Below are 13076 nucleotides of genomic sequence, written 5' to 3' on the forward strand. Positions count from 1 at the left end.
TTAAGCCGGCTTACTTGGGGGCTACTAGTCCCCAAGTCGTTTCGCAGTAAGAGCGTATACGCTTCTGTGATCCTATGCCCGGCTTTTTCTTGAATCATAGGTCACTTGGGGGGCTTCCACTCATTGAGTTCAGTCTGAATACCCTCTTGGCTAGCGAAAAATTACCGCATTACAAATGGTTATACTGGATTATCTTTTGAACAAGTCGCCACATGGACCTATGTACTCAGGGCGAGTCAATCCGTCATGTGGACCCTGAACTTGCCTTGGTTAAAACATAAAAGGTACCGGCCAGAGTCACACATGGGAAATAGAGAAACCATTGGTTCATTGAACCTGCTTCACGGAAGCTTGACTTGCGCCTGATCAGCCAGTCTAAAACAACAAGTCTTTTTGCAAAGGCTTTCTAAGGGTAACACTAGAGTTTTGCAAACTCGTCTTATCCTATCGTAACTCACTGAGTCGATAAAAAATTATTTCTTGATGGCAAGACCACAAGGTTTCCTAATATCTTTGAGTTGGCTTTTGGTTATAACTCGCTCTGACTCATTTTTTAACCACTATTTGCCATAACCCGGGGGGGGGGCTGATCTATTTTTTGCCATAATCCAGGGGGCTGGTCTATTCTTTGCCATGCACTCACTGAGTCACCTTATGTTTTTCCTCACACATAAGGTGAAGACTTTTTTGTCAAATTATGACACTCCCTGGTTCATCAAAGTTACAAGCGATTCATGCATAGATTCAAGGAATAAAAGTGGTTCAGGAAAGGTTCCATCAAAAGGTACTACTGACTGATTGTTGTTCCATAAAATCTACAAGCTATTACATGGCTCGCATGGCCAAAACGGGTGTCATCCCCTAGTGAAGAAAGGATCAGTGGACGAATCAAGTCGTCTCCGAGTCACCTTGCCTTGAGCTCTCTCCGCCTTCGATTTGTAAGTCGCCCAGTTTCCAATTACACTTGGATAGGGCAACGAACTCATCTTCATCATCAAGGAAGAGGGATAGGTCCATATCAAGATCAAAAGGATTCTTGGGTCGATGAGGAACCAAGCTAGCAGTTTCGTACAAGGGAGGTGTCACCTTCTTTTTCTTCTCGTCATAGGCGTCTTGGTATTTACTCAAATCCAAGCTGGCTGCCAGTTGAGTCGCCGAGAAGCGAGATTCTATGATAACTCGGTGGTAGTCCACCTCGGTGAACTCTGACCCGTCATCCTTCAGCTCAGGGTAGCCAGCGGCTATTTCTTCTGGTTTGAGCTCTGGGGCATAGGCTAAACACCGACTCAGGGTGTTCAGGACTCCTTTTCGGGCAGCTGATATTTTAAGTTCCTCTATTTACAGCACGCTCCCGGTATATAGTTGCTCGGTGAAAGTATATATAGCATTTAGCTTCAGCATGTCGTCGTCTAGAAGATTGGCGGCTCGTGAACCTACAAATGACACATCAGTATTTGATAGTTTTTTGGGAGACCAGATTATTTCTTCAATAGGCAATGGTTAATGCTTCATAGCGACAGTCATGTCGGAAATGTGCTTTTTTAAGCCGGAAAGCTCTTGCTGGGCGGCTTCCAATTTTTCCTCAGCTTGCTCATCACGCTTAAGGATGGCGGCTAGGTCAGCTTTGGCTTTCTTCTCCAGTTTTTGATGGTCAGCCTTCATCCTCTCCAGCTCAGCCAGAATCAAGCGGTATTTCCTCCCCGACTTAGATTGTGCATCTTGTTGTTCAGCCAGATTCTTCCTTAAGTCGGCTAAAGCCGACTCAGTCTGGGTCATAGACTCCTGCACATAAAATTTGGGGAACCAAGTTTCAACATTGTTTCAAGAAATACTCCTGACACTTGGGGGCTAATGTATGATTTTATTCAAATTCATACTGTATTTGAGACCCGACTCATCTTTTAAAAGATGACCCGGCCCTTGGGGGCTACAGATTGAAGATTTTAACTATATCCAAGACCCGGCTCTTCTTTGAAAAGATGACCCGACCCTTGGGGGCTACAGGTTGGAGATTTTAACTATATTCAAGACCCAGCTCATCTTTCAAAAGATGACCCGGCCCTTGGGGGCTACAAGTTGGAGATTTTAACTATATTCAAGAGCCAGCTCATCTTTCAAAAGATGACCCGGCCCTTGGGGGCTACAGGTTGAAGATTTTAACTATATTCAAGACCTGGCTCATCTTTCAAAACATGAGACGGCCCTTGGAAGGCTAATGGATGGAAGAGAATACATAAGTAGACGTACCTCATGCTTAACCTTCATAAGATGAATCAAGCTTTTGTTCACCTCATAATCCCTCTCTAGGTGACTTACGAAGCCAGAGCAAACTTGGTCAAATTCCAGCTTCTCATAATGGGGGAGCTTGAATTTACTGGTGTCGTTATCAGGGGAAGGACGAGATTCCTTGGAGCTATGCTTGGACAGTACCGCAACTAGAGGAGTGGAGTAGCCAGTACGGGTGACTACAACATCATCTGGATCTTCGGTCGACTTGAGAGGGCTTGGCGGGTTAACCTTGTCAGCAGTTTCCTTCAAAATTACGGGCGAGTCATCCCGGACATCGGGAATATCATGAGTTGCCGCTTGCTCCTCATCAATCTTTAGGACAGAGGTGCTCGTGCCTAAGGCTTCATTTGTTTTAGGAGCAGAAGATAAGTCACCAGTTTTCCTTCTCTTTGCTTGTGCTCTGAGATAAAGGCACCAAGATTAAAAGCACATATCTTTATTTAGAAGAAATTGGGATTAACAAAGAGACTCACCCTTGCACACGAACCATCGGCGGGAGAGCTGATATTCCCGAGTCACCAGATGTAGGGGAGAAGTCTGGTAGAATAAAGGCTTAAAATTTAAAGAAGTTGCGAGTCATATTTTACACAAGGAAGGGTATGATAAAACAAAAGTGTACCTCACTAGTGCGCTTCCGACCAGTTGTCTTCTCAGGCAGTCCGGAGATTAAGTCGCCAGAGTGACTACGGGTTTTGCGCTTGGGGGTATATCTTGCTTTCTTCAAAAGGAAATCAGGATCCATATAAGCATATGGGTGAGACATGGGCACTTTCCCACAGATCCGTCTGGCTCGTCTAGGAGAAGGAGAAGGTGAGTCGGAAGAAATAGAAGTTACCTCGACCGCATCATCTTGGCTGTCATTGTCCTCGCCCTACACATAAAGACGCATGGTATAAGCATGAGTCGGAATACACAGGTAATGAGTGAGGGGGAAGTCTTACCTGTGAGTGTTCTTCGTCAGCTCGTGACTCGACGACAATAGATGAATCTTTGGAGGCACCTTTACCTTTGCTTGTTTTCTTCTTCTTCTTTGTTGGCGGCTTGGTGGTCTTTTGGGCAGTCACTTTGGGGCCCCTTCGCCAAAATGGAACACTTTTCTGATGAATAGAAGTGAATTTCAAACCAAGAGCGTCGGTAAGTATAAAGAAACGAAAGGCTGCTTGGATTCTTACTCGCGGCACCGGGTTGGAGCGGCAGAAGGCCTTGAGTCCAATCTTGGCACATTCTTCCAAAGGCTCACCGGTTAGCTTCTTGATGATTCAACAATTTCACTCTCTGAGAGTCTTTTGTGGTGGCCGCACTTCGGATGGTTTACCGTACCATCATATTCATACATTAGCCCATCTCGGCGACTCAAGAGAAGAATATTCCACTCCACCCAGCAGCGGAACAATCAATCCTGATGAGCCCGTTGTTGGTCAAAGACTTTAACTCGGAGAAAATGGGGATAAATTTCGACTCTTCCTCTTCTGTGAGTTTCTCGGGCAGTTTGAAGTCCATAGGCAGGCGATCTACTCGGAAACCCGGGAGTGGGTTTTCTCTAGGTGGAGAGGTGTCCCGGCAATAAAACCATGACTCGGCCCAGCCCTTGGGATGGCTGGGCAGAAGGACTGATGGAAATCCACGCTCGCGACGTCTTTGAATGTTGACTCCTCCAAGTTCATGGTGGGGACTGTTGGGAAACTCGGTCTGGCAATTCAAATGGTAGAAGTTCCAAAATAAAGGAACTATGGGCTCTCTCTGCAAATATACCTCACAAAAGACCTGGGACTGGCAAAGGTTGCTGATGGAGTTGGGTCCCAGGGTCTTGAGGATGAACGTTAAGGAAATGCAAGACGTCTCGAAAAAACTTTGACCCGGGCGGTTTAAAACCTCGTTCAAGGTAATCGGTAAAGATGACTACTTCTCCTGCAGCAGGATTGGGAATCAACTCGCCCGGGGCGGTTCTCCAACCAATGGTTTCCTTGTTGTCAAGAAGACCCGCCTTAACAAACTTCTCGAGAGTAGCATCATTTATTTTTCTTGGTAACCAATTGCACTTCAAAATATCCATGACTACAAAAGAGAGGGGAACAAGGCGATTCCGCAAAAACTATGAAGTGTTCTAACTCACCAGTATGGGTCTACAATATGTTCAAAAAGGATTTGGTGACTCTCCAATGGGTGATGTACATCATAACTCGCTACTCGGGCGATTCATGGAAGTATCTTTGAAGTATTGTAACTCGCTTTTCAATTGGAAAGGAAGGGGGCATAGCTATGGTGATAAATTTAAGTCGCTATGGAAGCAGGAGCTAAACGGCGACTCTCAGAGGTCCTTTTTCCTTACGAATGTTCTCGGGAGACGAACAAACATGTTTCTAAAAACAAGCAGTAAACTATGGATCTACGAGTGGATCAAAATAATGGAATACTGGTCGGAAAAATGGTGAAAGGCTATGAGCATAAGGCAGCGACAGTATTGGATCCACGGCGTGAAGGCTTAAGATAACAAAAGGACGCGATAAAGTGGCCATGGTTTGCTATTGCCTGAGTCTATTACGAAGATATAAAGCGGATCTAAAGCAGGAAAGGACATTTGTCATGTCACGGAGCTAGCTCACGGGAACAATGGCCATGGCATTCTCGGCTTAACCCTAATAAGGGAATGTGTGTACCTGAGGAAAGGAGGCCGGTGCCGGGGACGAAAGCAGAGAACTTCGTGCTTCTTGTTGACTTGAAGGCGCCCGAAAGACCACGGTCAACGGAGGAGCTTGAGGAGCCGGTGACGACGCCGGGGTGCTGGCACAGGAAGAGGAAGAGCGTGAGGAAGACGAGGGAAGAGATGGAGGTAGGTGACGGAGCTTCCCCCCCCCCCATTTCTCTTGCGGTTATTTAAAGGGCCAGAACGGGAATCGAGGCTGTGAAGGCGGAGATCGAGGCGACAAGTCAGAAACTGCGATGATGGTGCCTAGATTTTCGGGATAAGTGAATATGGAGCGAAAGATCCGTTGGATGGTTTCGGTATGAAAAACCCCGGAATTAAGGGGATAAGGTCATGTCATGGAAGATTACATGACGGGTCAGATAAAATTACAACGAGTGGCGACTTAACGTTCGTCGAAAGATAGAAATGGTAAGAGTCCCCCCAAATTGGTGAAGTTTTATTCACATGAATGTATTCAATACAATTTGGGGCCTAATGTTGGGGATATTACCTGTCGATAACCCGCCCTTAGTGGGCCGGGTCATCAAAGGGGCGACTTACCATTCAAAGCATGTCTCGTGGCCAAGAAGCTGGATGGCGGTTCGAGAGGTCATGCAGATGGTAGATTACCAAGGGAGTTCCCAATCGTGGAGAGGACAGCGACTTAGAGATAGGGAAAGCCACAAGGAGTAGCATGGCAGGACTTTTGTAAACCCTAGGGCCTCGACCTGTATATAAAGGCAAGTCCCGAGGAAAGGTCAGGCTTGTTAGAGAGAATCGAGAGCTAGGTCAGGCGAGTTACGCCCTCCTCATAATCGAAATCACCATTAATCCACACAAAGCATGACGTAGGTTTTTACCTCCTCACGAGGGGCCGAATCTGGGTAAATCTGAGTCTCTCTTTCGCTCACCCCCTTCGAGTCGCCACCAAGGTGCGATGGCTCCATCTTCAAGTCCTTTCACGAGGACATCTGCCGTGACAAAACCACGACACATACCCTTCCCTAGTTGGAGGCACTAGTGGGAGGCATGACAGTAAACCGCATTAGGGACGTCCCATACACGCAAGTGTGTTTGCACTCGCGAGCTCAACTCGATAGCACTATAACTCGGCTAACATGTTTTCAAGTTCAATTAATATCCGGTTAAACTTGACAAGTAATGAGCTTAGTCATAATAAAAACAAGATGAAATGACAATGCATATGTGTATGATATGAGCATAAACATGGATGGGAAATATGACCATTTAACATCTGAAGCATTCGCATCAACAATAATAAAGCATTTAGTCCACTGGATGCAGATGAACATGTCATAGTGATGATTATGCATATCACAGGTACTTTTCATAAGTGACGACAATCATGCTTAAGATGAAAACTACTATCACCAACTTGTAATATTAATAAAAATGACATATGATAATCAAACTAGCAAGTAGTCACATAACTAAGAGGGTGCACAAGCATGAAGATGAAGATGAACATGAATCCACAAGCATACTGAAACAAAAATCCTAGTAGTAGATGAGCAAACAATTATTAAATATTTAAGTAGAAAACCATGGCTACTGCGAGGTCATCATGCAAGTGGCTGTCGTGGCTTGCCTAGAGATGAATGATTCCCTGAGTAGAAGTGCGAGAGGTTCATGGAAAGATTCACCGGAAACACTTCTCTCTCGAAGGGGCTGATTAGAGGCAAGGGTGAATTGTTCATTTTAAATATGTGACAACATAATGAAAATGGTACCAATAGAACGGGCACGGCGAGGCGAGAACGCTGGATTTGGAATCACATGATTTGAGTAACGGCCGTGAAATTATGACCATTCATTCGTTAGGCACACAAGCACACAAAAAATTGTCCACTTTAGCTGTTAATGGACGAACGCTCCCAACTTAACAGATTTAGCTCGCGGCTGAAAAAATGGAAAGCACATTTATGAGATTATGCTTTTAGACAGAGAAAACATAATCCTGGGCGAAGAACCAGAATAAACTTTCCGAAGATAAAAATGCACCCCATAGATTATGCCTCCACTTACCGGTCAACGGGCTGGTCCGGTCACCGCAAGAGCCGCTCACACACGGGGCCCACCGGACCTCTCTCCTCCCACTCGTCTTCTTCCTCTTGATCGGAGGCAGAGGAGGCTTCGTGCACTGGTCTAGGACGTCGCCTTGTCGCCCGAGAGGGTCGGCCGATGAGCGCAAGTGCTCAGCTATCCACACTGCACCTGCTGGTAGTCAAGGGGGTGCTCGGGGCGGCCTGCCGCATTGGCGGCACAGTCGGGTCCGACGACTGAAGAAGCTTCACAGGGTGGGCACCACTCCTCCGGCTGGACGGAGGGTAGCGACTCAACAAACTTCCACGAGACCTTAAGGGTGTCGGAGGGAGGGAGGGGAAAGGATGGGGTCGGGCTTCAGCCATGGGGGAAATAGGGAGCTCCAGAGACTAGGGGAGGGGTTGCAGAGCTGCGGCAGAGCTCGGGCACGCTATAAGTAGCACCAGGGAGAGCTTGGGAAGGCTATGAGCAACTTGGGAAACAATCCATGGAGGAGGCAGGGTGGCTAGATCACGAACGCAGCCAGAGCACCCCGAGGGGTCCAGAGCGAAGGCGAGACCAAGATGTACCTACTAGACATGGCTAGGTGTCGAAGGCTCGAAGAAACAGACGAGGGGGAGGGGTCCAACTGCCAGAGCGCGGACACAGGCATGTTGGATGTGTTGTAACCACGTGAAAGCGGCGGTGACACATGCTCTCATCCAACAAGCCTTGTATGGGCGATTGGTCATTCATGATTGAGTGCCAAACTAAAAATGAACAAGCACATGGATTCAAGATGTGACCACGGCTGGCTAGAAGACAACAGAACAACAAGGTGTTGTTGCTTACTTAGGAAGATTGGCTTGGGGAGAGACTCTAATCTTTGGCTGAGAGTGATCAATCTCTAAGATGATCATCTATGCAATTTTTCACCTCTATAGGATTAAGCTAGATAGTACTTGGTGTACAATGTACCCCACTAGACAGAAATGCAAAATATGAAGTAGCACTCACATGGTTGATTTCGTTGAGCTGAAATTTGGAGGAGTTGAGCTATTTGGGCATATGGATGCACTGTAGAAATTTCATACCATTGGGATACACCAAAATGATACTTCCTTCACAATGCATCTCTTTGGACATAAACTAAGAAAAATTCTAGAGAAATATTGGCTCACCGAAATGATCCCAAATTTGGTGTAGAGATGTTATATAGGTAGGACAAGTTCGTGGAAAAATTTAGCAATTGTAGAGCAATATAAATATAGTTGCTACACAAACTGAAAATCTGACCAGAAACTAAGATTTGATGGTGGCCTCACATGGATGATGGATTGATGCTCAAATCTTGTGTAGAGTAGTAATTTGAGCATATTGAGGTTGTTTCAAAATTTCAAATCTTTTGGACATGCCTAGATAGCACCTCCGTCACAAAGATCCTTTCAGGACATAAACTTTGGAGATTAGGTGGGAAATATTTATTAGGAAAATGAAGTTGAATTTTGGCATGTTGCCCTAATATGGATAGGAAACAGTCCACAAAATTTTTTAGGTCAATGAAGAAGATAGAAGTGACACACCCTTCACAAAGTGCCATTCACGGCAAAATAGGAAAAGGAATATCCTTGAACTATTTTTGAACTAGAAAAGGAAGGATTTTTGACATATTTGAGGAAGATATGACCCAGACAATTTATGAGAATTATTTGGGAATTTTGCGAGAGATAGAAATATAGGTTTCTTCACAACCTAGAGCAAATAGGGTGATTACTTTAATATAAAAAAGAGTAGTCCCAAGAAAAGAATATTAGGATAGGTCCAAGATGGCAAATGACATGGTCTTGGGAAGGTTTTGAGGATGGCAAGCCACATTGGAGACTAGGAAGAGATGATCTTCCCAAGTTCCCAAACCACAGAGCCACAAAAAAAAATTGAAATAAAATCTTAAAGAAATTTAAAAGAACAAGAAAGGGCCAAAATCTAGGGTGTTACACGAGGCCCATGCTACGAGACGTGGTTGAGCAAGCTGGGATTTGCCCCTCCGATCAACGGAGATATACTATGGGCCCCTTGTTTTATCTGACCTAGACAAGTGACACTTCTCCAATGTATTTATAATTTTTGATTATTCCATATTATATTATCATTCTTGGATACTTTATATGCATTTATAGGCTGATTTATATCATTTTTTGAAACTAACCTATTAACCTAGTGCCTTGTGCAAGTTGTCGTTTTCTCTATGTTTTTGGCTTTTCATGAAATTAGTACCAAACGAAGTCCAAGTGCAACGAAATTTTTTGAAAAACATTTCTAGACAAAAATAAGACCTGGAAGCTTTCTAGGGAGTCTTGAAGCTAGACGGGGCAGTGCCAAGCCAACAGGGCGCTCCCTAGGGGGGTGGGCGCTGTGATGGCTTGGGACCACCTCCTCGCACCTCCTCACCTAATGATGCTTATGATCTGCGCTGGGTTTTCCTTGAAGAGGAACGAGTGATGCAACACAATATAGGTAAGTATCTCCCTTAGTAGAGATCCAAATTTTATCGAACCAATAGGAGTAACAACCAACCCCCATCTTTAGCAACTAGACACAAAAGAAACAAACACTTGCACCTATCGCGGGCAAGAGGGTTGTCAATCATCTTTTCTCGTTTTTTGCAAGTAAGTAAGTATGCAGTTGAAAGTCTCGAAGTGAAAAGTAAAAAAACAATTAAAGGCAATGAGGAAATTGTAGTGTTTGTAAATTTATAAGTGAATAGACCCGGAGGCCATAGTGTTCCCTAGTGGCATCTCTAATGAAAGCAAGCATACGGTGGGTAGAAAAATTAGTCTTCGACAGTTGATAGAAAGGCGGATAGTTATGTGATAATCATGGCAATGATCACGTGTATATAAGCATCACGTCCGTAGGCAAATAGGCCAACTCCTACCTGCTGCTACTACTATTACTACACCCATCGAGCGCTACCCAACGTGCATCTAGAGTATTAAGAAAAATAGAGTAATGCTTCGAGAACGATGACATGATATAGACAAAGAGAACTCAATTAATATGAATTAACCCCATCATTTTATCCTTAGTGGCAACAATAGAAAGACGTGTCTTCTCCCCTTCCATCAATGGGATATAGAAACCCGTCAGATTGAACCCACTACAACGCACCTCTCTCACGGAAGAAAGATCAGTCTACTTGGCCAAAGCAAATCCATAGATTGGAGAGATTTACGAAGCAATGATGATCATGCACATTCGAATCATATTTAGAATACAAAGAAGATTCAAATATTTATCATGAATAATCTAAACATAAACACACAATTCATCGGATCTCAACAAATGCACCGCACAAAAGAATTACATCGGATAGATCAAAGCGAAGATGCGACGATCATTGTATTGAAGATCAAGAGGTAGAGAGTGATATCCATCTAAGTGCTAAATATGGACCCATAGCTCTATGGTGAACTACTAAAAGATCACCATGGGAGCAGCCAGGTTGATGTAGATGTCCTCCGTGATTGATTCCCCCATCGGCAAGGCACCAAAAAAGGGCTCTAGATGGCCTCATGGTGGAACAGAGACTTGCGGAGGCAGAAAAAGTGTTTCGGGGTGCTCCCTAGGATTTTTTGGATTAGTGTGAATTTATAGGACTAAGAGGTACGCCAGGAGGCAACCGAGGGGACCACAAGGCAATAGAGCGCGACCACCCCCCCAGTCGCGCCCTGTTGTGTGGTTCTCCTCTCATGAGGCTTCACGCGACCCCCCGAAGCTTCCAAGTCTTCTTTTGGTCAAGAGAAAATCACCAAAATGTTTCGTGGCAATTGGAATTCATTTGGTACTGTAAACCTTAAAAGCTCAAAACACAATGGAAACAACAACTGGCATTGTGCACTAGGTCAATAGGTTAGTACTCAAAAATAATATAAATTGATGTATAAATACCCAAAAATTATCCTAGAATGATAATTTAATAGCATGGAACAATCAAAAATTATAGATAAGTGGAGACATATCAGCATCCCCAAGCTGAGTTCCTGCTCGTCCTAGAGTAGGTAAATGATAAAAACGGATTTTTTGATGTGACATGCTACCCAACATGTAGCATATTGCACGTTTGATCGACTAGAGGGGGGTCAATACGAGAAACGATAAATTAACAAACATCAACATAGAAATGCTTATTGAAAGTGCGTTATATCGACTAGAGGGGGGGTGAATATGAGATTTTTGTGAATTCGTCACTCAATGATTTCCCTTTGAGGAAAAAGTACTCAGACGTAAGCGTAACATGGCAAAATCATGGTCATCATGATGAAATGAAATAAAAACTTACCGTGAGTAGCGTGATCAGGATAAGTAGGTGAAGAACAAGTGATGTGAATAATTTAAGATGAGGAACATGAGAAAGTCTTCACTCAAATTCTTCAAATAGTAATGATCAATTTCATCAACACGTAAATGAGGAAATAGAAGGGTTGAGTAAATAGAACCAGGTACTCGGAGAATACAGTGATTTGATGACCCAGTTCCAACTGTTGTGTCAGTCATACGTATCGTTTGGAGCGTCTTGGTATTTAAACCAAAGAATACACAATCCCAGGACATTAAGTCCTTACCATATTCTCCTTGAACTAAGGACACAGTTCTTGACCAAAACTCGTGGTAAGTCTTCAGGGCAGACTCGAAACCCTCACAAACTCGATCACCTCGCAATCCATAATTTGCGGCTGGATGATCTAGACCAGTGATGCCTAACCGTCAGGAAGATGCACAGTCTTCAAAGGTAATCAACATCGATTCCACATAGTAACAATCTCTTCAGTGATGCTCAATCACTTTGGGTTTTTAGTTTTTGGTTTTGGGTGTTCGGGTTTTTCACACTGATAATTTTCTCTCAATGTCCTGATAGGATGGGATGCTCTCAAATGACTAGTTTCAAGTTCTCTCTCAGATTATCCAACCAATTAGTGGTTATGGGGGTGGCTATTTTTAGTCGGGGAGCAATCCCGACACGATTTGACAGAAATGTCCTAATGATATGACCGTTATGTGGATAAGGTTTGGGGAATCTGGCGCGTGACGTAGCAATGGTCGAAACTTTCAAGATGTGAAAGTCCTCATGTCTCTCATATTCCTCACTTGTAGGTAATTCGCAATGGCGAAATCCTAAGTTCTCAGTTTGAGCAATTTCCTTAGAGACCAGAAGATGTTCGTCTCTGACACTCAAGAAGTTGACTAAATTGTACAAGATTTCCAAAGGCTTCACTTATGTGTAGGATTTGAGATGAGCATCACTTGGAAACTTTTCCTTAGTTTTACCTCGACCCCCTTTAACTACAAAAGAAAGGAAATGAAACTACAAAAAGAAAAGTCTTCACGCTTCAAAGTCGTCGCATCAATATCTTCAAGGACAGACCAATTTCCTCACTTTCAAAATCTTGAGGAAAGTATCAAAGTCTTCAACTGAAGAACTTCATTTTTAGGGGTCGATATTCTTCGACTAACTCAACCTCCTCGACAACTTATAGAGCATGTGTACACTCACAAACGTATTAGTCCTTTAACCTCTACGTCTTCAGTACACCAAAATTACTAAGGGGCACTACACACACTTACAATCTCCCCCTTTTTGGTGATTGATGAAAAATAGGTTAAGTTTTTAACGGCGACAAATATATGAAGTGCAAGTACAGAGTTTGAGGAATTTGATAGCAAGATATAGAGAAACTCCCCATGAAGATGTGCATATTTGAATAATTTGCTTTGGACTGCAAATGCACATTGTAGGTTTATATCATGGAGATCTCCCCCTATATCTTGTAATCCATGCACACATTTAACATATATCATGAGGAAATTGAAATGCATGATGGAAGTTGATGTCTAACGAATTTCATCATGCATGCATTAATCAACATGAGGAATAAGCATGCGAAGAAAATGGTACAAAAGTGTCAGACCACCACCGGACTTAAGTTTACAACTCATACAACTAAACACTTCAGAAGAACGAGACTTGCAACTTAATAAAAATATAGACCATAAGGTAGAC

The 13076-nt window shown here is 43.7% G+C and overlaps 1 protein-coding gene across 1 annotated transcript; it reads right to left on the reverse strand.

The window, feature by feature from the left end:
* Positions 1 to 1262: 1262 nt before the first annotated feature.
* LOC123399426 lies at positions 1263 to 2997 on the reverse strand. Its single transcript, XM_045093836.1, has 4 exons — positions 2909 to 2997; positions 2763 to 2826; positions 2248 to 2689; positions 1263 to 1782 (listed from the first exon to the last, which is right to left on the reverse strand). The coding sequence occupies exons 2-4, from the start codon at positions 2777 to 2779 to the stop codon at positions 1501 to 1503; spliced, it is 741 nt and encodes a 246-aa protein (XP_044949771.1). The 5' UTR covers positions 2780 to 2826; positions 2909 to 2997; the 3' UTR covers positions 1263 to 1500.
* Positions 2998 to 13076: the final 10079 nt, after the last annotated feature.

This window comes from Hordeum vulgare, chromosome 5H, assembly GCF_904849725.1.
Source record: "Hordeum vulgare subsp. vulgare chromosome 5H, MorexV3_pseudomolecules_assembly, whole genome shotgun sequence".
Classification (NCBI taxonomy): Eukaryota; Viridiplantae; Streptophyta; class Magnoliopsida; order Poales; family Poaceae; genus Hordeum; species Hordeum vulgare.